This window comes from Eutrigla gurnardus (assembly GCF_963514095.1).
Source record: "Eutrigla gurnardus genome assembly, chromosome: 18".
Lineage (NCBI taxonomy): Eukaryota > Metazoa > Chordata > Actinopteri > Perciformes > Triglidae > Eutrigla > Eutrigla gurnardus.
The window spans coordinates 10441434-10462235 of record NC_139929.1 but is presented as its reverse complement, the minus strand read 5'-3'; the positions used below and the strand labels follow the sequence as shown (position 1 = coordinate 10462235).

At 40.8% G+C, this 20802-nt stretch overlaps 1 protein-coding gene across 1 annotated transcript; it reads left to right on the top strand.

Moving 5' to 3' along the window:
- The first annotated feature begins 800 nt into the window (after positions 1 to 800).
- LOC311029052 (cullin-1) lies at positions 801 to 20802 on the top strand. Its single transcript, XM_084033927.1, has 22 exons — positions 801 to 963; positions 9745 to 10152; positions 11898 to 12072; positions 12207 to 12374; positions 13066 to 13116; positions 13327 to 13417; positions 13705 to 13868; positions 14184 to 14346; positions 15361 to 15491; positions 15603 to 15710; positions 15837 to 15943; positions 16346 to 16394; positions 16691 to 16822; positions 16914 to 17031; positions 17274 to 17350; positions 17789 to 17907; positions 18115 to 18220; positions 18344 to 18391; positions 18768 to 18850; positions 18954 to 19059; positions 19645 to 19758; positions 19957 to 20802. Exons 2-22 carry the CDS (start codon positions 10013 to 10015, stop codon positions 20035 to 20037), a joined length of 2331 nt encoding a protein of 776 aa, XP_083890053.1. The 5' UTR covers positions 801 to 963; positions 9745 to 10012; the 3' UTR covers positions 20038 to 20802.

The following is a 20802-nucleotide window of genomic DNA, read 5'->3' as shown; positions in this document are numbered from 1 at the left end:
AGGTGCCTAATATTTGTTGAATTGTGATTATAATGGTTTTTATTTTTGGTACATAAAAATATCCCCACATGAAACATGAACATTGTTTTTTTTAATCAACCTCCAATAAAATATATCAGGTTGGGCGTGAGCCCGGTAGGCCCATTCAGTAATCCAGCCTTGAGTAATAGCACATGTTAATGTACCAATAATTATAATCAGATAATATAATCTATATTATTTGGATCATTCTGCATAATAAGTACTTTTACTTTTTATACTTTAAGTATATTTTGATACTAATACTGTTGTACTTTTACTTCAGTAAAAATTGGAATCCAGGACTTTCACTTGTAAAGTATTTCTACACAGTATTATACATTTAAACATATTTCTATAGCACCTTTCAAAACCAGAGTTACAAGGTGCTTCATGCACAACTTGCTACATACACAGAAAATACAATAAAAACAGGGGTTTTAGCAGGAGTCAGTAATAGTTACTTCTGTGCACCTGACAGATGGTATTATTAAATAATAATAACTTATATGGTATGCTATAAAACAGTATATAATGAGTATATGGTCGTACAATACAGTAGATGTAATACAACATAATATATCAACATACTGTACTGTATAAAAGGTATATATGGCAGGTATTTAATCCAGTAAAAGTTCTGAGTATGTCGACTCCTTTCACCAATGTTAAAAAGCATTTCAACTTTCACTAACGCTGTCTTGAATGCATTCGCATGTGCCTGTGCACTTATGTTGTAACATCCATATTTCCAACTGCGCCTGAAGGTAGCATGATTCGGTGCCTGCTGAGCTGATCTTTGTGCGAACGAAGCAGAGCGGTCGCAGTTAGCAACGGACAGCAAACACACACACAGAGAAGCCAAAGACGGCGAAGGAGGCAGCTTTTGAGGCCGAAAATTTACACATACAACTATTATACAGTGGCACCAACGGTCTTAAAATGGTAAGAAGACACTTCAGAGTTGCAAACGTAAGCTGCTGGCGCTATTTTTTTCATGACAAGCAATCTAGCCAACAGCTAGCTAGCTAATGCTAAATTGTTAGCGAACTGTTTTCCTGACTCATTATTGAGCAGCCCGAGAAGCTAGGCTGCCATTTTACACCAACAACACAGGCAGTTGGTCTTTCCTGACCACTGCGGTAAGCTCGGCAAAGGCACCATTTATCTAAAAATGACTCCAAACACTACTCGTGTATATAAACGAATAAAACATATGTACGAATAGAGACTGTATTTTGATTCAAGGCTAGTCGACCCAGCGCCTGGGAACCAAGCTATCGTTACTAACAAGCTAACTGGCTAATCGAGCCCGAGGAGCTAATGATAGCTAGCAGCATTGCGTAGCAGTGTTTGACTCCATTCGCAGCACAGCGTTAGATAATCTCACCAAATATTTTGAAAAGCGGTCACTACAGCGTCATCGTATTTAGTGAGATCGTTTCAGAATCCTAATTTAGCTGACGGTACTACAGCTCGTCATTAAACTGCGGAGAGAAGGGTAGTGATTTTGAATCTGACACACTGCCGGAATACCTGTAAAATACCTGGTCTTAACTACTTTATAGGCCTGAGAATGTTGGGGGGAAATAGGAAGAATGAAAGGGGACACTTTGTTGATACGACTAAATTATCTCGACCTCTCTGCCGGCGGAAAGTATTGTTGGTTGCTGACTGTCTCTTTCTCCTTGATTTATTTGTAGGGAAATATACAATTGGCATACCTGTTTGATAATTTTAAATGTACTGTTGTGTTTGTAAATGTTTAACGTTTATGGGACAGTCGTGGAAAGTTGACTTTGTATAAGAGCCATGCACTCGCATCAAATATTTTATGTTATGTCGGTTTTTAAGCCAGTTGTTTTTCAATGGTATATCCACAGTTTGCAGCGACAGAGATGCGCTACTTAACAGCTACCACGTTTTGTTATGCACTGCTTGCTTGTACTGTAGGCACATTGAAAAGCTGTTATCCAATATTTCTAATATTCCAAATCAGCTGGTATGAATAGGCACTACTGTCTGCATGTTAAAGTCTCCATGAGCAAGACGCTGAACTCCCAAGTTTTGCTCTGAGCGCTTAACAGTATCCCGCTGCTCCTAAATGCTTAGGATGGGTTAAATGCAGTGGCCAGACTTCATGTGTACATGTATGTATGTTTCTATGTATGGATGCATATTTGTATGTATGTGCCGATTGTAGTCAAGTTTGGGTTTAGTTTATGATCTGATTGCTTTGAAGCTGGCATAGGGCTCCCATGTTCAAAGGAATCGTCTAAAATACTTATCTAGGCCTGGAGATGTTTGGATTTTATTGTATAGTTTTTCGTAAAAAAAATCAGGCAGTTAAGATAGCCCTATCCTTAAAGACAAGACATGTAGGATCTCTGCTATTTAAGTGTTTTATTTTTTAGTATTTTAGAGCTTTTCTAGTGTTTATATTGAGGTATGAGGCTTAATTGTACATGTGTGGACACATCGTATTGCCCCAGAATCAACCTGTTTGAGTTGGAGGATCTTTGTGCGTTTGTATAAGCCATAGGTTGTTTGTTTGTTGGTATTTAGAGTAGTAAAGAACATCTGCTATATGGTGATAATTTCACATTTTTACAGACGAAACAGCTGCAGACTTGCTCTATGTCAGTGCAGTGTGGGCAATACATGCAGAACTAGCCGCTCACCCGCCCAAACATACCGGCAAACTCCCACCGCTCAACCGACTGATGTTCAGCCCAAAACTCTGGCACCACCAGCGTGGTGAAACATTACAAGAGGAAAGGTTGCACTTGATTTTATAGGCAGCAAAGCATTGACGGTGCCTTGCTGCCATAGAAAAATAAAAAGCAGAATCTGCAGAATTTTGATTAGAAACAGGTGAGTAGTCTGTAAGAATATAAGGACATATTTTGATACTTTATACAATCTTAATATTTCATTTTTTTATTTGGCCGCAACGCATTACATTCTGTAAGAATATTTGAGTAGTTGTTTTTTTTTTGCGTGTGCAGAAACACAAGTAGTACATCTTTCACTTCAATATGTAAACATTTGTTTAGATTTTATATTGTGCTGCTTTATATAATGACATTCAATTTGTAGAGATAAAATAAATTACATTTTAATAGAATTTTGGAGGACAATGAATTGATTTATTGGTAAGTGTCCATAGATTAATATATACAATGTGTGGTTTCTGGCAGCCTTACCTCACTTACATTTGCTTTATCTCATCTTGTGGACTTTTTCAGTTTCAGGGATAAGCATATATTTTCCGTCAAACTTTTGTAGCATAAAATAACACAAAAAACAGACTGCTCTGCTAGTTGTCTTGTCTTGACATTTTTATTAATGTTGCATTTTCATATTTAATGTTGCGGGGGAAATATCTATTACATTTCTTCAGTGATGTTTAGATGGAGCACATGTTACACCTGATCTGCTCTTTCGCAACAGCTCACTCACACATGGCAAGTTCAGTAGAGGGATCCTTTCTCTGCTCAGCCTTAAGCTGGCATGCATCAGTCTGTGTTGTTGTTTGGCAGCATAAAAATGACTGGTGCTTCTGTTTCTTCTAGGGCAGCACAATTGGCAAATCAGCAATATCTAAACATACGGAAAGACGTTTGTTGATGTTCAAAACATGCAGGGAAATCACTTAACTCCTGAAGCTCTTAAGTCATGATCTAGCTGTCCTGCCACCTCCTTTACCTGGTGTGACCCATCCAGGTCTGTCTGCGTAATATGTAGCCTACAAGGTGGTGTGAAGTGACGGCCCTCATGGCAGTAAGGTCTTTCTAAAGGGGCCGAGAGTATCTGCTTGACTGCTCTTCTGAATGCTGAGCAGAGCAACAGAAATCAAAAGCTGCTTACACTAATGACATGTCTTCCCTCGCTGCCTAACGTGGCACATGATCCGTTTGCATACATGAACAAATGCACGCACAACTTACAAGCACGTCAGTGTTCAGGAAGTGCTCGGCGCTGTGATTCATTTGATTGCTCCTCACGATTCCCCTCACAGTTTGATGTTTTTGATTGGGCCACCAATACTCAAGGAAGGGAGATCAACTCAAATAAAGGTTAGCATGCATTTTGCTTTGTTATTGTTTGTGTTTTAAATGTAGGGTATTGGGTTGTTGCCAGGACACACGGTGACCAGGGTAATCAGATTTACCAGGCTGAGGGTTTTTTCCCACGAGTGCTACTCTGTCTCCCTACCCACCACTCCCTGCATCCTTCCCGTTTAGTCACACCGTGGTTCCTGAGTTGTGGCATAACCTACTGCAGTAGAACGGCATTAAAGACGTATTTATTGTCAGACAATAGAAACTATCAGCAGAATGCAGCTGGATTTGGCTGTCCGATTCGTATGCTGTCCACTTTGGCAGATAAATCGCATAGAAGTCCTAATGTGAAAATCAGATGAGATTTTCAATTCATGTTGTTGTGGACATCAGATAAGAGTACAATTGTATTTGTGATCCATTTTAATTTAAGGAAAGAAAAACATTTGCACTGCACACTGGCTATCTTGGAGCAAAAATGTGATTTGTTTGGAAACTGACGGCAGGTTGTAAGTAACGGTATGAAGTGCTGGTTTCCCCTCTGTCCCCAGTTAGTCTCTTCCATCCCTCGACGGAGAGTTATTTTTAAAGATAGTTTATTTATTTGTTTTTGGTGACGCCAGTATTTCTTCGTGCTTCAGGCTGTGTACATCAGTGATATTTAGAAGGTCTTTCTCTTCCTTGCAATGTAGCTTATAAACTGCTTGATAATTTTTGCTGTAATGTCCTTGAGGGATATGAGTCATAAGGGCTTACATGTTTAATGTTGTCAATATTTGGTTAGAAATGGGGGGGAAATGTTAAAAATTGCACAGTTTGCAGATACACCAATCTATCCGTTTCCCTCCCAATACTGATTCTTCAAATCTGCCGATACAGAGTACCAATCCAATACCACTGACCTCTTCTTCCTGTATTTAAAATCTGCGGCTTGGAAGACATTGAAGTAATTTAAATGTAAGGTAACATGAGGCCTGTGATTGTATGGGGCTCGCTGTGACAGATGTTTTGTAATGAAGTTGACGATAAAACCGCATTTTTAATGTGTACCCAATCCACCTAATCAGTTATGTGTCGATACTGATCCTGGGGGTTATCGGATCGGTGCATATTGATTGATCTGCTCATTAAATTCTAAATTAGTTGATTAATCATTTCATCTAAAAAATGAATGATGATGCATTCACGTGGCTTGCTTTATCAATCAATGGTTTTAACACCCCAAAATGTTCAATTCACTATCATGACCAGAAAAAGCATCCAATCTTCCTATTTGAGAAGTTGAAACTTCTTAATTTTTTTGGCATTTTTCCTTGAAAATGAATTAAACGAGTTATGGAAATGGTTGCTGATTCACCTGGATTGTTTCAGGTCTAACCCTCAATTTACTTAATATCAAAAGACTAAAGGAAAACATGTTTGCTTCTTCTCGCAACATCATGAATATGAATAGGCTGACTTATCTGTCAACAGTTAATGCGTATAGTTCTAGTTCAAGTCGTGACCTTTTGAACTTTGCTGCCTTCCTGCATGTGTGAAGGAGGAACATGCCGACCGTGGTGCTGTTATTTATGATCTGGCACAGGATTCCTATTTCACAACAAACTTTCTAGAAAGTGATGCAACTTGCCGAGCTGTCGTCAACATCCAGTTACTCCTGGTCACCTAGCCGTGGAACTGATAATAGGTCAGATACTGTCGGGAGACGCATATCTAATACCTTCTGGTGTGGGAATCTGAAATCGCATCCCAGTACTGCTGTCAAGGGCACCTTTCTTCATCACAAGTGAATAGTAGCACAAGAGATGCAGATAATGAACACTCTACCTTCTGTAGTCGACTGGCTACTCAGAGGTATTGTCTGCCCCAGTTGCCATGGCAACTGCCGGAATACCTCAGGAAGGTAGCACTGCCTTTTCTGAGTTAAGGGAGAGTCTGATGAAGTGAAGTTGAGGCTGATACAGGTCTAGAGAATGGGCTGTGCTGAGCTGTGCTGAGCTTATCTGCATCTATCACCATCCAACACATCAGCCACCATCCCAGTCATGAATGAGCCAATGCTGTTGAGGTTATGGTTGTCAATTAATATCACCTGGTTGAATGTAACCCTCCAGCACTCCAGGATCTAGCCAAGTTTTGGTCAAACAAAGGACAGTTCCTAATATCCCATTGGAAGTGACTGTCTGCATGGATGCTGGTTACAAAAAGAAGTCAGTTTGAATGGAAGTCTATGAGATCCTACTTCTCACTTGATTTATTACATGAGTTCATGTTCTCAGGCAGTAGTTTCAAGTATCCTTCAATACAGCATCATGTTTATTTAGTAAATTATGGTCCAATTAGAGTCAAATAGACCATTAAGCAGGGTATGCTTTAGGTCGTGGCTAACCTGTGATTGACAGCTCACCACCATGGTATTTCACCACATCCTTGCTTCCACTGCTATCGGCAACCGGTGGTAGCTGGACAAAATGCCTTGTATTGCTCAATCCTGCCGGATGAATATAAAAACCCTTTATGTGGCACATGCTTTGAGTTGTAGAGTTGCTTTCTAGATGTTGCAAGTCACAAAGAACTACTGATTGTAATCACATTTAGGAATCTAGTTTTGATCAAAAAGTGGCAGATACCGCTTAACCTTGAGTCATTTCTGATTCAAGCATCTGACTGTTGCAGCAGATGAAGCAGAAATATGGTTTTGTGTGGTTGTCGTCACAGTCGGTGGAGAACAGTGGCAGCAGACTGCAGCTGCAATGCTGTGGTCAGTCTGTGGGAGCTGGGGAGGGAGGGATGCTAGAGGCTGAGGTTGGGCGTGGAGAGGACGACAGATTTTAGTGACTGATGAAGGCCTCATCCAAGTCTTGATGTGCTGCCTGGAGCTTTCTGCTGTGTCACAGCTTTCTCTCTGCCTCAGTGCTTCTCTTCATCGTCTTGCCCAAAGTGTGAAAACTAGAATAAGAAAATGCACTGCAGTGTCTGAATTTTTACAACTGGTAGTCATTATTATAATTTTAATAATAAATTGTCTCTGACAATAAATTTCATGTAAAATGTTTAGTTAAATACTGAGTTTAATAGAGACATTACCAGGTTTCTCCACAGTGTAAACAGGGATCTGGTATGCTAATATATTCAGCTATAGCTCTGTTGCTTTTCTGTGTTTCTGGTGACTGAACCATATTTTTGTTGCTGGTCAAATTGAGCCGTTTGACCAGGCTGCCACTGTTACTGTCTCTTTGCTGGTCGACTTTTCAGACACATAATTGCATCTATTAATGTCGGATGGGCAGGACTGATAACGTTAGCTGCCTAGCTCCGCCATTTTATTATTAGCCAAATCGGCTAGCTTAACTGACTCTCTAAATTCCCCATAAAGCCCGGTCGGGGCGGTCTTTAAGATGTTTCGCCAACTGTGCTACTCGACTTAGTCGCCACTGCTTTAGCATTGTTAGCATACTAGCTTTCGACATCCTTAGCCTTTCCAGTCGTTTGCTTCGTATAGAAAATACTTCCAAATGGCACTTTTGTTTTTTTATTTTTCTATAAACTGGTCTCAAAGGCCCTTCAGCAGCACATGGCATATTCAGCCAGCTCAGTGTTGTGAAGGTGTACTAGCACTCATGTGATCAGCTGCTAGTGAAGGATGGAGCTGCCTGCTGTAGCGCTGCTGGGTGAAGTTGTACGTCAACTGGAAGAGGCAAAGCCGGAACTGTTGGTATCAATACTTTTGCAAATTATATATTTTTTAGTATCCTTTATGAGTATCAATTTTTTTGATAGTGTCATGAGCAACTTACCACAAACGCACAGATTTTTTTTAAACCCACATTTAAGTGTTTTGTCTTCCCACGTCTTTATAATCAGTAAATCCTGAGTGCCGTGTCACTGAAGCTGCTCCGACGTCAAGTGTTCATCCATTGTACAATAGTGTCAACAGGGACAGGAAGTAAACAGAGCAAGTCACTCAGTTTCCTCCCCTCTTCCACTAACAGACTCGTGCACTTGGGACATGTCCTGAGTCTCATGCCCTAATAGCTGTGAATGGCCAGAGACAGGCAGTGCTGCATGCCTGGTCCTTCTAAATATAGCAGCGCTGCCTACATGTACACAGCAGTTTCTACTCATACACCCTCCCTTTAGTCTCTTTACTTCTTTTAGGCTGCATGAAGGCCTCTGCTCTTTTTTTGAGTAACTGTTCAGATGTTCTGGGATATTGGTATGAACTTTCAGTAAAGTTACATCCTGTGTAACAAAGTAAATATTGTGTAAATCATTAGTTTTATCAGCAGTTTTTTTCCCTGTTTTATTGTAGAGCCACCAAAATGTTCACAGTTGCCTCAAAGAAAAAGCATCCAATTGAATTGCTGTCGTGGATGCATTTGTTAAATAAGGGCGGCAACTAATGCTGTTTGTAAATTATATTAGCCATGCAGCATTTTCATAACATCTGTGTCACATGAAGGGAATGTGGGTCTCTTTCATGGGAAGTATGAGCATGAAAGAGACCCATATTTTGCATTTTGTTTTCTTTTGTTATGCCTTATATGAATGAACTGATTTATCATTTCATATCATAGTAACTTACTTACCAACTTAACTTTCCATTAGAAGTGTTTTGTAATATGCTTCAGGTAATTATTTAAAAAAAATCTCACTATGCATTGGTAGACTGTTACAGTTTAATCAGTTTACACACTGCTCTCTGTCTGCTACTTAATTTAGAACAGATTTTATTTTAACTTCGACATATTCAAGCTTTTTTTTCTCTTGATCAGTTTCCAAACAGCCTAATTGCTTCCACTCTGCTTTAGTTTAGTAGACAATAAAACATGTAAAAGTCCAAAGCACTAAACTTTTCATTGGTACTGTATGCGCAAATCAATTTGTACATATATTCAAGCCTGGTGTGAAAAGTCTTTCTTTTTTCTCTCTGTTTTCTGTCGTCACTCTGTCTGTGCATCTCGTCTTCCCTCTCTCTGTGGCTTGAAAGATGTCGATGATGCAAACACTGGCGTTCATTTACGTTCTCCTCTTGTCCTCACCACAGGGATGAAATTACAGCTTCAGGTCTGTCAATTAGCCATAATTATGTGGCCTCCTTGCACTGTCATTGGTGCCACTGTTTTTTCAGCTGCGTTTACTCTTGTGATAGTGACGCAGTCATGACCTGACCTAGGTACAACCAGGTCCAAGTATAACCCCTCCTCCCCCGCAATTTTAGATCAATGTTGAATATTATATCAAGATGCAGATGAGGCTTTTGCACAAATGTTTCAGTCAACGTTAAATAAAATTGGCTCCTAGTGTCCAAAAAGGAACTTGGTTGACTAGAGAAACTGGGATCTGTCTAGACTGGACTCGAGGAGGAAATCAGGGAGGAGTTGAAGTGGACTAATCTGTTATTAGCTGAGTGACGTCATGGTCTGGTCAGCACTATGTGTACAGGGATCAGAGCCAGGTGTCAGCAGATAAGACCTCTCAACTGACCTGACTAACTAGTAACACAGAACTAAAAACTGAGTCTTCTCTAATGATTCTCAGATTTAAAATTAATCACTTACCAGTCTTTGGATCATGTTTTTAGGTATTAATGTAGCTTGATTCCTGACAATAACTAATCAAAATGTTTTTTTTTCTTCTCTTTACGTCATTGCATTTGCAGGTCATCTGGTGAGGAGTGCCAAAGCTTTTAGGTGGAGGAGTGGCAGACAGCGCCACCCAGGTGTGCAGAGTGGGACTGCATCCCGCCTCACAATCGCCACCAGCTTCCCGAAGTGCTGCTGCCGCTGCCAGATGGACTGCGCACTCTGAGAGCAGAGCGAGCCAGGACAGCAAACAACTGAGGAGAGGAGCCGGGGGTAGAACACCCACCGGAGCAGGAAAGGGAGGGCATTGTGTGGTAGGGAGTGGAGAGGACGAGGGGCTCTACGATGTCGTCAAACAGGACCCAGAACCCCCATGGACTGAAACAGATAGGCCTGGACCAGATATGGGACGACCTGCGGGCTGGCATCCAGCAGGTGTACACACGGCAAAGCATGGCCAAGTCGCGCTACATGGAACTCTACACGTATCCTGTCAGATCGGGGAAGGTTGATGCCATGATTATAGATTTGAATATTGCTTGCTGTTGGGCTTTCTATTAGACATGCAACTGAAAATGAATTGGCAGCAAGTTAGTTGAACCAATTAAGTCATATTAATGCAGTCTTCAGTGGTTTTAACCTTCAAAGTGACATTTATTTGGGCTTAGGCACTGTTCAATCAAAACAAACAATATGAATGTCATTCATTAATTTTTCACTTTTGTCTGACATTGAGAAATAATTGGCAAAATGAAGGGAACCACAGACAACTTTTTCTAATCTATTGCCTTGATTGTAACTTTAAATTCAGTGACGGATACCTTACAGTGACACAACATTATTTTGCCAGTTGATTAGTCGACCACCGCCCTTGCTCTGTGTTGTGTATTTATGGCACTGGCTTGCTAATTCCTTCTTTCTAAAAACCAAAACCTGTTTTACAGCTGTTTGCCGAGGTAATGAGACAAAACAACACCCAGCAGGCCAGGGTCCTCAACACAGGAAACAAAACTTTTCTTCAAAGTATCTATCTATATAATGAATGATCTCAGGAGGTCTTAATGTAAAATGAATTTTGATTATGAAAAAGAAAGTTGAACTGGATTTTTCAGATATAGTCACCGGTGAACACGATTTACTTAATCACCCTTTAAACATGCAGACTACATCAAATACACTGTGCATGATGCGAGTGTAAAAGTACACACAGATGACTTTCTCTGAGGGCACATTTTGTCGCTTCCTGTTACGCACCTTTCCAGCACTACAGGATGTCATAATTTCCCAGAACCATGAAATGCACCCAGCCATATAATCTCAAAACTGTAATCCTATCCTGCCAGGCAGAAACAGCAGGAACTAATTCAACAAAATGCAAGCTACAATCTGAATTACATAAATCCCTTCCAGAGCCTTTTGCCCCCAAGTCTGCATCACCAGTCACCAATTATAGCGAGCTTTGTTGTATTGTAGAGTGATGCTCTGTATTAAAGAAAGAAAGAATCTTTGAAGTAGTGTAGGAATGCCACCTTGAGGAGATTTACCCACAGGTTCATAAACTTGTGACAGCACCAGTGTTTACAAAAACCTCTACCTGTAGAGTGTTTACTTTGATCTTTAACGCTGGATCTTTAGTTTTACTTTTGAAGCTGAGGGTAATATAGGGATGAAATGAATCACCTTAAAATGCAGGAGCTCTACAGTCTGAAGCAAGACGGCAAATTTCTCTTCTATTGTCAACGGCAGCGCATTACAGTGTCACTATTTCAGTTCTTGCCTTTCACACTGAAAACCCTAGTCTGAAGTAATACTAAAAAGATGATTTTGATTTGGTTTTGATGACAAAATCCTCGTCTTTTCTGTCAACTCTCCTAACTCGTGTTAATTAGTGAAATCTGACTATTACTACTCTGGGCTGCGACTCTGCTGCTTCCATACAGAGCAGACACTTTCATTTTATTATTATAATGTCCAACTAAGTTTTGATGAGGTAGTATTTTACGATTACTATTCCAAATTCATTTTTTTTTAAATTTGGACTAAATTGATTTTATTTTTGTAACAATAATCGGTGTATGTCAGAACACTGTAACACTGGTAACACCGACCACTGCGGCGAGCTTAGAGTAGAGTACAATCATCAAATAGTTCCTCTGTTCTCACAGCTATGTTAGTTTCACATAGTCTGTGATGTATTGTGTCCGTGTTGATTCCCTAACCCTTCCCTCAGACATGTATATAACTATTGTACCAGCGTCCACCAGTCCAGCCAGGGTAGGGGCTCTGTGCCTCCAGCCAAACCTTCCAAAAAGTCCACCACACCAGGTGGGGCTCAGTTTGTAGGCCTGGAGCTCTACAAGAGACTGAAAGAGTTCCTGAAGAACTATTTGACCAGTCTGCTCAAGGTGAGTGCACACACTTTGGATGAGCTCATCACTTTTTTTGTATAATTTTCAGACTGTCGCTGTGCATTTTACTAATAAATTCTCCTTGTCTGTACTTTGTGTTTCCCTTGCCTCCTCCCTGCTTTTCACTCCAGGATGGCGAGGATCTAATGGATGAGTGTGTGTTGAAGTTTTACACGCAGCAGTGGGAGGATTACCGTTTCTCTAGTAAGGTCCTCAATGGGATCTGTGCTTACCTCAACCGCCACTGGGTCAGACGAGAGTGCGACGAGGGACGTAAGGGAATCTATGAGATATACTCGGTACGTCTATTATCTGCTGCATTTACCATTACCAAGGTTCTGTACTCGGCTCATGTTTCCACGGCCTTGGAAAGGGAGGATTTAGCGGTGGATTATTCGATTCCTACACACTATCCCTTTAAGTGAATGCTCTTGGGGTGTTCTGGTATTTTAATCTTCTAATTTGAATGCTTAAATGTGCTGTTGGAAATAACTGAAATGTATGCTCTGTGTTATGACGCATGGACGATGCTAACAACCATCTAAAAGTGGCTTTGCACCACCCACGTCCTTATTTGTGTTGGTTTTGCAGTGTACAGTAAAAGTAAATTCAAAATAGTGACATAAAAACAGCCCACTTCCACTGCCATTATACATTTGCTGTTTCCTTCCTTGAGGACAGACAAGTTAACATGTTTTACTTTCTACAAGGCTCGTTACACTTATACACAAATAAGTGTCTCGTGAGTCGTATGCCTCTGAGAGCATTTCATGGTCCAAAGTCATCACAGAACCTCTTTGCTTTATCAATTTAAGCAATTTCACCAGGATTTGAAGAAGATTTAGGAGTACAGAATAAGGCTTTTGTGATTTCCAAATCAAGAAAATGCTTTTATCAGTATCCTGCCCCAACAACTATCACTCTACAAGACATTGAAACCTTTTTGTTGACCTACTCATTCTTCTCTTGTACACTGCTGTTTCTTCCCAGCTGGCACTCGTGACCTGGAGGGAATGTTTATTCCGACCCCTCAACAAACAGGTGTGTTTAGTACCTTTTTACCAAAGTGCAGTGAAGAATAATAAAATAAAGTAATGCAAACGGCTACCAATATTCAGTGCTAACTTGTTTTTGTCAATTTAAGTTGATATTATTTATAAAACTCTTTGCAAAACTCTGTATTTTCACTTCATTTTATTTTTGTCACTGCACAAATTATTAACAGGAACTAAACAAATCTCTCTCTTTCAGGTTACAAATGCTGTGCTGAAGCTGATAGAGAGAGAGAGGAATGGGGAGACCATTAACACCAGACTGATCAGCGGTGTGGTACAGTCTTATGGTAAGTCATCAAGTACAGTGAAGAACTAGAGAGAAACAATCACCTGTTCTTGGTAGGAACCATCACTAGATACTAAAAATCAACTCGGATGACCATATCTTTTTAGAAATGACAATATTGGGTATTTATGCACAGTATTACGTAATATTGTCCTCTTGACAATTGTCTTAACGTACAGAGTTTCTAATTTAATCTTTAAGTTGGCTGTGTCTGGCATTTTATGAACGTCATTCTGTTTACTTCACTTTAATACCTGGTCCTGTGTCTCACCTCTCCTCCCTCTCCAGTTGAGCTGGGTCTGAACGAGGAGGACGCCTTCGCCAAAGGCCCCACGCTGTCCGTGTATAAAGAGTACTTTGAATGTCAGTTCCTCACTGACACAGAACGGTTCTACACGCGTGAGAGCACAGAGTTCCTGCAGCAGAACCCCGTCACTGAGTACATGAAGAAGGTAGACGATCTTTCCACTTCAGCTGCGACCAGTCAACATAGCAGATCAGGGCCCGACAATAATTGACCAATCTTTGGTCTTTGTTGTTATTTGATAATTGCTAATTAATAATTCTATTTGTACAGGGCAAGTAAAAATGAATAGATTTCTTACCCACTTACATGACCAGGCCAGTTAGAATTAAGAAAACAGTCATTTTGAACCTTTTTGAATTTTAAAACGTTTTATTTGGGGTAACATTTAAAGTGAGTGAAGGTGATGATCTTGTCATGATAAAGAAATAATTGTTTATTTGTTTTTGTGGTTCTTCCTCAGGCGGAGGCTCGTCTGCTGGAGGAGCAGCGGCGTGTACAGGTTTACCTCCATGAATCCACCCAGGATGAGCTGGCCAGGAAGTGTGAGCAGGTCCTCATAGAGAAACACCTGGAGATCTTCCACACCGAGTTTCAGAACCTTCTGGATGCAGACAAGAATGAAGGTAAACTTTTTACTGTTAGCATGCATTTTGTCACATTTTTGCAGTGATTGAATTTTGATCTTTTGCATAAAATTGGCTAAACCTTTGGTTGAAATTAGGAGAATTAACTGAAATTATAAATATCTAAAACTCTTAAGTGCGTGCGTTTGTGCGTGTCGCTTTTTTCCCTTGACAACAAAGCGATATATGGCACTAAAAGTACTAAAGCCAGTAGGGTTATTAGTTATGCTTATACTTATGAAGGTTATATAATATTGACCCATGTAGTCTCAACCAAGACAACATACTTTTTTTTTTATAGCTCCCACATTGTTAATGGCAGATGGCACATTACAGGATCACCTTTCTGTCCAGTTATCTTTCACAGTTAATGCCCTAGACAGATACACTGCTCCACACCTTGTTAGATGGAACTTAAATTCACTCGGTGCAACTCAACAAAATAGCTTACCTTGCTGCTCGTACTTAAATGATTTAAAGTTATAAAGCAGCAGTGACGTGCAAAGATGGAGAGATGTTAATGTTAGCTGATTTTAATCCAGTCTTGGTTGTATATTTAAATGTATTTTGTTTATATCGGTAGGGTATCTTATTGAAGTCAGAACTTTGGTAACCAGACAACACTGAGTTATGGATGATCTAATCTGCCTCAGGTGACGTTTGTCGTTCAAACTGGTGAGCATTACAGCCACTGCCAGCTAAAAATGAAATACATGGTGCCTAAATATTATCTACCTTCTCATTGGTACTAAAAAAGAACAAGTTATGAAGAATGGAAGTTTAGTTCTATATTGACGTTGCTGGAACAGGAATCGACTCAAACAATATAACTTTACAGTACTACTGGTAGCTACATCAGTAATAACGTTACTTAATAAAGAAGAAAAATCTCAGCTCAGATAAAAAGGGAGAAATTTGGTTGCATTTAACTGCACTTCCTTGCTCAACGAGGCCACCAAAATAGTCAATATCCCAAAAAAAACAACAACTTTTTCACTTTGGATCTCCTCTTAGACTTGGGTCGGATGTACAACCTGGTGTCACGGATCACGGACGGTCTGGGCGAACTGAAGAAACTTCTAGAGACTCACATCCACAACCAGGGCCTGGCCGCCATCGAGAAGTGTGGAGAGGCCGCGCTCAATGTACGGACCACTTCTTCACCTCTCCCCCATTGATTCTCACTAGTTTAGAAAAATGCAAGGAATTCATCCAAATAAGTGGTGATTGAACCAAAGATTTGTATTTTATTCCAGGACCCCAAAGTGTACGTCCAGACCACCCTGGACGTCCATAAGAAGTACAACGCCTTGGTCATGTCTGCCTTCAACAACGATGCCGGCTTCGTGGCAGCACTCGATAAGGTCAGTAAAACTTTTAACCTGTCCATAAAATGTCCGACAAGTTAAAATATCTGAGAACTTTGCGGTAACTTTGACATTTCTTTTGTCATCGTCATTAAAAAACATGGTTGGTCTGTCTTTTCACAGGCGTGTGGTCGATTCATCAACAACAACGCCGTCACCAGGATGGCCCAGTCGTCCAGCAAATCTCCTGAGCTGCTGGCCAGATACTGCGACTCCTTACTGAAGAAGAGGTATGTCATGCCTGAAATACAGATGCTGTTTGCCGTTCCTTAGCTACCACACACATGTGGGCCTTGTTATTGTGGTGTTGTTTGTTTTAAATATCTGTGTATTGAACAAGTTGCTGCTGCTGTTTTCAAGATCAATAAAGCTGTAGAGCTCAAATTGTGGGTCAAAATGAACAGGAAGTCCTAAAATGCTCAGAATTGTATCAAATGTGAACATCTACAGTTTCATGAGATCTGAGCAAACTTGATCTGCTGATGTCTTTATTAAGGGTGCAAAGGGACACTGATTCATCTGTAGCGCACACTGTTGTAGTTGTGTTTTCTCTAACAAAGTGTTATTCTGAGCTGCTTCACCACCTGAGGCAGGACCAAGCATAAACTGTGTGTGTCTGTGCTTTTCTTCAGCTCTAAAAACCCAGAGGAGGCAGAATTGGAGGACACACTCAACCAAGTGGTGAGACACTTTAGTGGTATTTACTACATTTACTTGTGTTCACTTGCGTTCACTTGAGTTTTCTTATTTATGCTGTTACTGTGCAGTTACATACTTCTGGAAACTACTGGTATCTGATAATTGATTTCAAATGCATGCAGCGAAGGAAGATTCACATTTTATGTTTCTCTTGTCAAAATACACTTGTTTATATGAGTTTATGGCAACACATTTAATATAAAGTATGTGTGGTTTTGGTGGAGTACTTTAAAGGTTAGTAGACCATTAAGTTGAACTTTTGTCTTTCATTTTCTCAGATGGTTGTGTTCAAGTACATCGAGGACAAAGATGTTTTCCAGAAGTTTTATGCTAAGATGCTTGCCAAACGCCTGGTCCACCAGAACAGTGCCAGTGATGACGCAGAGGCCAGCATGATCTCTAAACTCAAGGTGTGACTCGCCCCAAACCAGTTTACACTGCCAGCTTCTTCATCCTCAAAACCTGTGGCTGAATCTGGGTTTTATTCTTGTTCTCGTGTAGCAAGCGTGCGGGTTCGAGTACACGTCCAAACTGCAGCGAATGTTCCAGGACATCGGTGTCAGTAAAGACCTGAATGAACAGTTCAAGAAACACCTGACCAACTCTGAGCCTCTGGACTGTAAGTAAACACACACAAACATACATTCATCCTTAAGGGTTCGTTCACACCAAACATGTGGGTTTGGCTGCAGGATCAGCTGTATTTATTTGCATTGCCCGGTGCTGGACGTGCCAGAGGGGAGGCAGAAGATGGATTACAGGAATCTAAATCTAAGAGAAATTATGCTGGATTCTGGTGTGTCAAAGCACAAAAACCAACATGTTTGAATTTGAAACTGATTGTTTGTGTGAATCTTACAGTGGACTTCAGTATCCAGGTCCTCAGCTCTGGTTCTTGGCCTTTCCAGCAGTCCTGCACCTTTGCTCTGCCTTCTGAGGTAAGAAAAATGTATACACATTGACATTAATATTCATTAAAAAAACAAAACTAAATTGATTTGAGTAAAGTCTCATGTGTGAATTAAAAAAACTGCAACTGCATCAAGGAAATAAGGCTTTAGGCTGTCCCTGCTTTGTGAGGAAAAATGTTTTTGTAGCCGCAATTTTGATTCACGCCTGCGTGAGCATGTGTTGACCTGCTGCAGCAGTCACTAATGATCGTCGGTAATTTAGCTGAACCATCTTCAATACACAAAAAGGCTGCAGTAGTTTCCAGGAGGACTTCGTCTCATATTTGATCTTATATAGTTTACACTTTAGATCCCTCCTCTAGCTGCAGACCCCACTTGAACCTTCCTCACGGCCCTGAAAGTCCCTGGACCTCAGTTTGAGAACAGCTCCTCTGAGCTCTCCCCTTTGTCTCTGTTTCTGTGCAGCTGGAGCGAAGCTATCAGCGCTTCACAGCGTTTTACGCCAGCAGACACAGCGGCAGGAAGCTGACTTGGCTCTATCACCTGTCCAAAGGAGAGCTGGTCACCAACTGCTTCAAGAATAGGTGTGTGTGTCTGTGTCTGTCTGCATGTGTCTGTGTGTGTGAGATCGATGACTGTCATAAAGCAGTCAAGAAACCAGCATATATTCAAGCTGGCATCGGAGAAATCTGACATTATGAAGCATGTTTGTCAGATATTTAGTTCTGTTGAGCCGCTGCGAGGAATAAGCTGTGCAGTTCGAGTCAAACTGAACCTGTGGTTGTTTACAGGTACACACTGCAGGCCTCAACTTTCCAGATGGCCATCCTGCTGCAGTACAACACAGAGGACAGTTACACCGTCCAGCAGCTCACCGACAGCACACAGATCAAAACTGTGAGCGTTTTAAACGGCACATTCACACTCCTAACCTTTAATTAACATGTGATGGCTTCATCTGTTTATCTTTGTTTTCTTAAGAAGTACAAATGTTAAATTGACAACTGATTTAATTTTCAGGATATTCTGGTTCAAGTTCTGCAGATTTTGTTAAAATCAAAGCTGCTGGTGAGTAAAACTGTCTGTCTCTCCCTTTCTTTTGTCTCACTCTCTCCCCGTCTTCCTGTCTCTCCCCCCATTAATCATCACTTTAACATGAACAGAAGCCAGCATTGTTAAATATTGCTTGTCAGAATGAGCTCTAAGACAAAGTCAGACTGAACGTTTTGTTATTCTCTGTGACAGATGTGTAGCTTCCCTCACACTGAACCAGAATGTGTGTAACTGTATTTTAGAAAGAAGCGTTACGTTTAGATTCACTGTGTTTGTTAACAGTTTTGATGTGTAGGAAGGAAACGGGAGAACTTTTACAGTAGAGAACCATGTGTTTAAAATACATTTCTATTCAGATCACTCACATCACTGATGTCTGTCTGTCCGACAGGTGATGGAGGATGAGAACGCCAACGTGGACGAGGTCGAGTTCAAACCTGACACCGTCATCAAGCTTTTCCTCGGATACAAGAAGTGAGGAACTTCACAACAAAATGTCTTCAAACGTGTCCACTTTTACAGGCACGACGCCGGTCTTTTTGGTTTTACTGAGCTTTATTTTGTTTCCCGACCATAGTAAGAAACTTAGGGTGAACATCAACGTCCCGATGAAGACGGAGCAAAAGCAGGAGCAGGAGACGACCCACAAGAACATCGAGGAGGATCGCAAGCTCCTCATTCAGGTGACTGTTTATACCTCAGCACACCTTTTAAAAAGGTTGGATGCTTTGAAAAAAGTTGCATAACTACCATATATTTATTTGTGTTTTCCCTTTTAAATGCGATAGTAAATGTTAGTGCTCCATGATGCAGCATCGATGTCCCCAGTGGAAACCAGGAAGATAGAATGCATTTCATATAAATATAGGCAGGGCTCTAGATTGAAAGTCATAATAAAAATCGTGATTTTTATTCTCTAATGGCAGTGGTATTCAAAAGGTTGGTTTTAGTGTCTGAGTTTTGGCTAAAATGTATTATAGACTAAAAACCCAACAAAAATTCACACCATCAAAAAAATTCCTTCTGTGACCATATAAGGTAATAGTTCCATGAGTCTATACCCTTCTTGAATACAGAGATCCCTCAGGCTTTTATTTTTACAAGATTTTCTGGTACAGTTTTTACAGATATAGTTTTTGCTAAGAGAGAATGCAGAACATTTAAAAAAAAATTCAGTCAACAAACCCAATATTGCAGCAGGTGTTCTCAGAATGGCAATAATGTTAGAATGTGTGTTGTGTTGGTACTGATGACGTGTTTGTTCGTAGGCTGCCATAGTGAGGATCATGAAGATGAGGAAGGTCCTGAAACACCAGCAGCTTCTGGCTGAAGTCCTGAACCAGCTGTCTTCCCGATTCAAACCCAGAGTCCCTGTCATTAAGGTAGCACACATTCATACTCTTAATAAGGGATTGTGTTGAATATTCAACAAAGCAGAGTTGTAAAAAATATTTATTTTCTTTATCTGCTCAGATTCTATTCTTCAACACAATAGAAGATCAAAACCCACACTGAATGTGTACAAAGCCGCATATCATTCTTTGTCTCATGTTTGGGTTTTGTCTCCCCCTTGTGGACAGAAATGCATCGACATCCTGATAGAGAAGGAGTACCTGGAGCGAGTGGACGGTGAGAAGGACACGTACAGCTACCTGGCCTGAACACCGACCTCCCTCCCACCCGCCGGCTCTCCTCAGTTTTATTTGTTATCTTCTTCTTTTTTTTTTTTTTTTTAATTTTATGTCTGAGTAATAAAGTGAGGATCCCTCTGAGTGGCGGACATGTGAGTGTGTCGCTGATCATGTGACCGCCCTGATATGACAACCAACCTGAGGAGGACGAGGGTGTGAACTTTCTGCTCTCCGCTCAGCGATGAAGGAGCACCCCCTCTCGTAGAGACTGGGAAACCCTGTCTACACGCTCGCCTGTCCCGTCCCATCCGTAGGACTCAAAATACACTTGTTGTCATATTGTAAATAACAACCACAGACTCTAAGAGGAAAAAACAAACCCTACTCTCTTCTTTACATAGCGCAAATGTAATGAATTAGCCTACAGCCAATCAGAGGAGAGTCGCATCCAAAGGTTTCTGCATGCTACTGCCTACCTGCACCAGAGTGACCATGAAAAAGATTATAAAATAAAAATAAAAGTCGAGTCACTGGGCAGCTGACGCAGTCCACCGTACGATGACAAGAAAGCGACGCCGGTCCTGTAATTTAAAGTCTGCGACTGAACCGGAGGAGGAGGTGGTGAGTTTAGAGCCGCCATGATGCTTCTTTATCTGCTGAAGTTGTCTCAGTTTTGGTTTGAGGTCGGTTGGGTTCATGCAGGAGGCCTGTTTCATTACTGAACGGTGGACATTTGTATAGTGTGGTTCATTTTCTAAATGTGTGATAAATAAAACAAGGAAAGATTTCTCTAAA

Bases quoted from the DNA above. Each gene is read 5' to 3' on its own strand.
- LOC311029052 (XM_084033927.1), top strand. From the start codon at position 10,013: ATGTCGTCAAACAGGACCCAGAACCCCCATGGACTGAAACAGATAGGC. The intron at 18,392-18,767 runs GTGAGTAAAACT...TCTGTCCGACAG, and splicing joins TGTTAAAATCAAAGCTGCTG to GTGATGGAGGATGAGAACGC. The intron at 19,759-19,956 runs GTAGCACACATT...CCTTGTGGACAG, and splicing joins CCAGAGTCCCTGTCATTAAG to AAATGCATCGACATCCTGAT.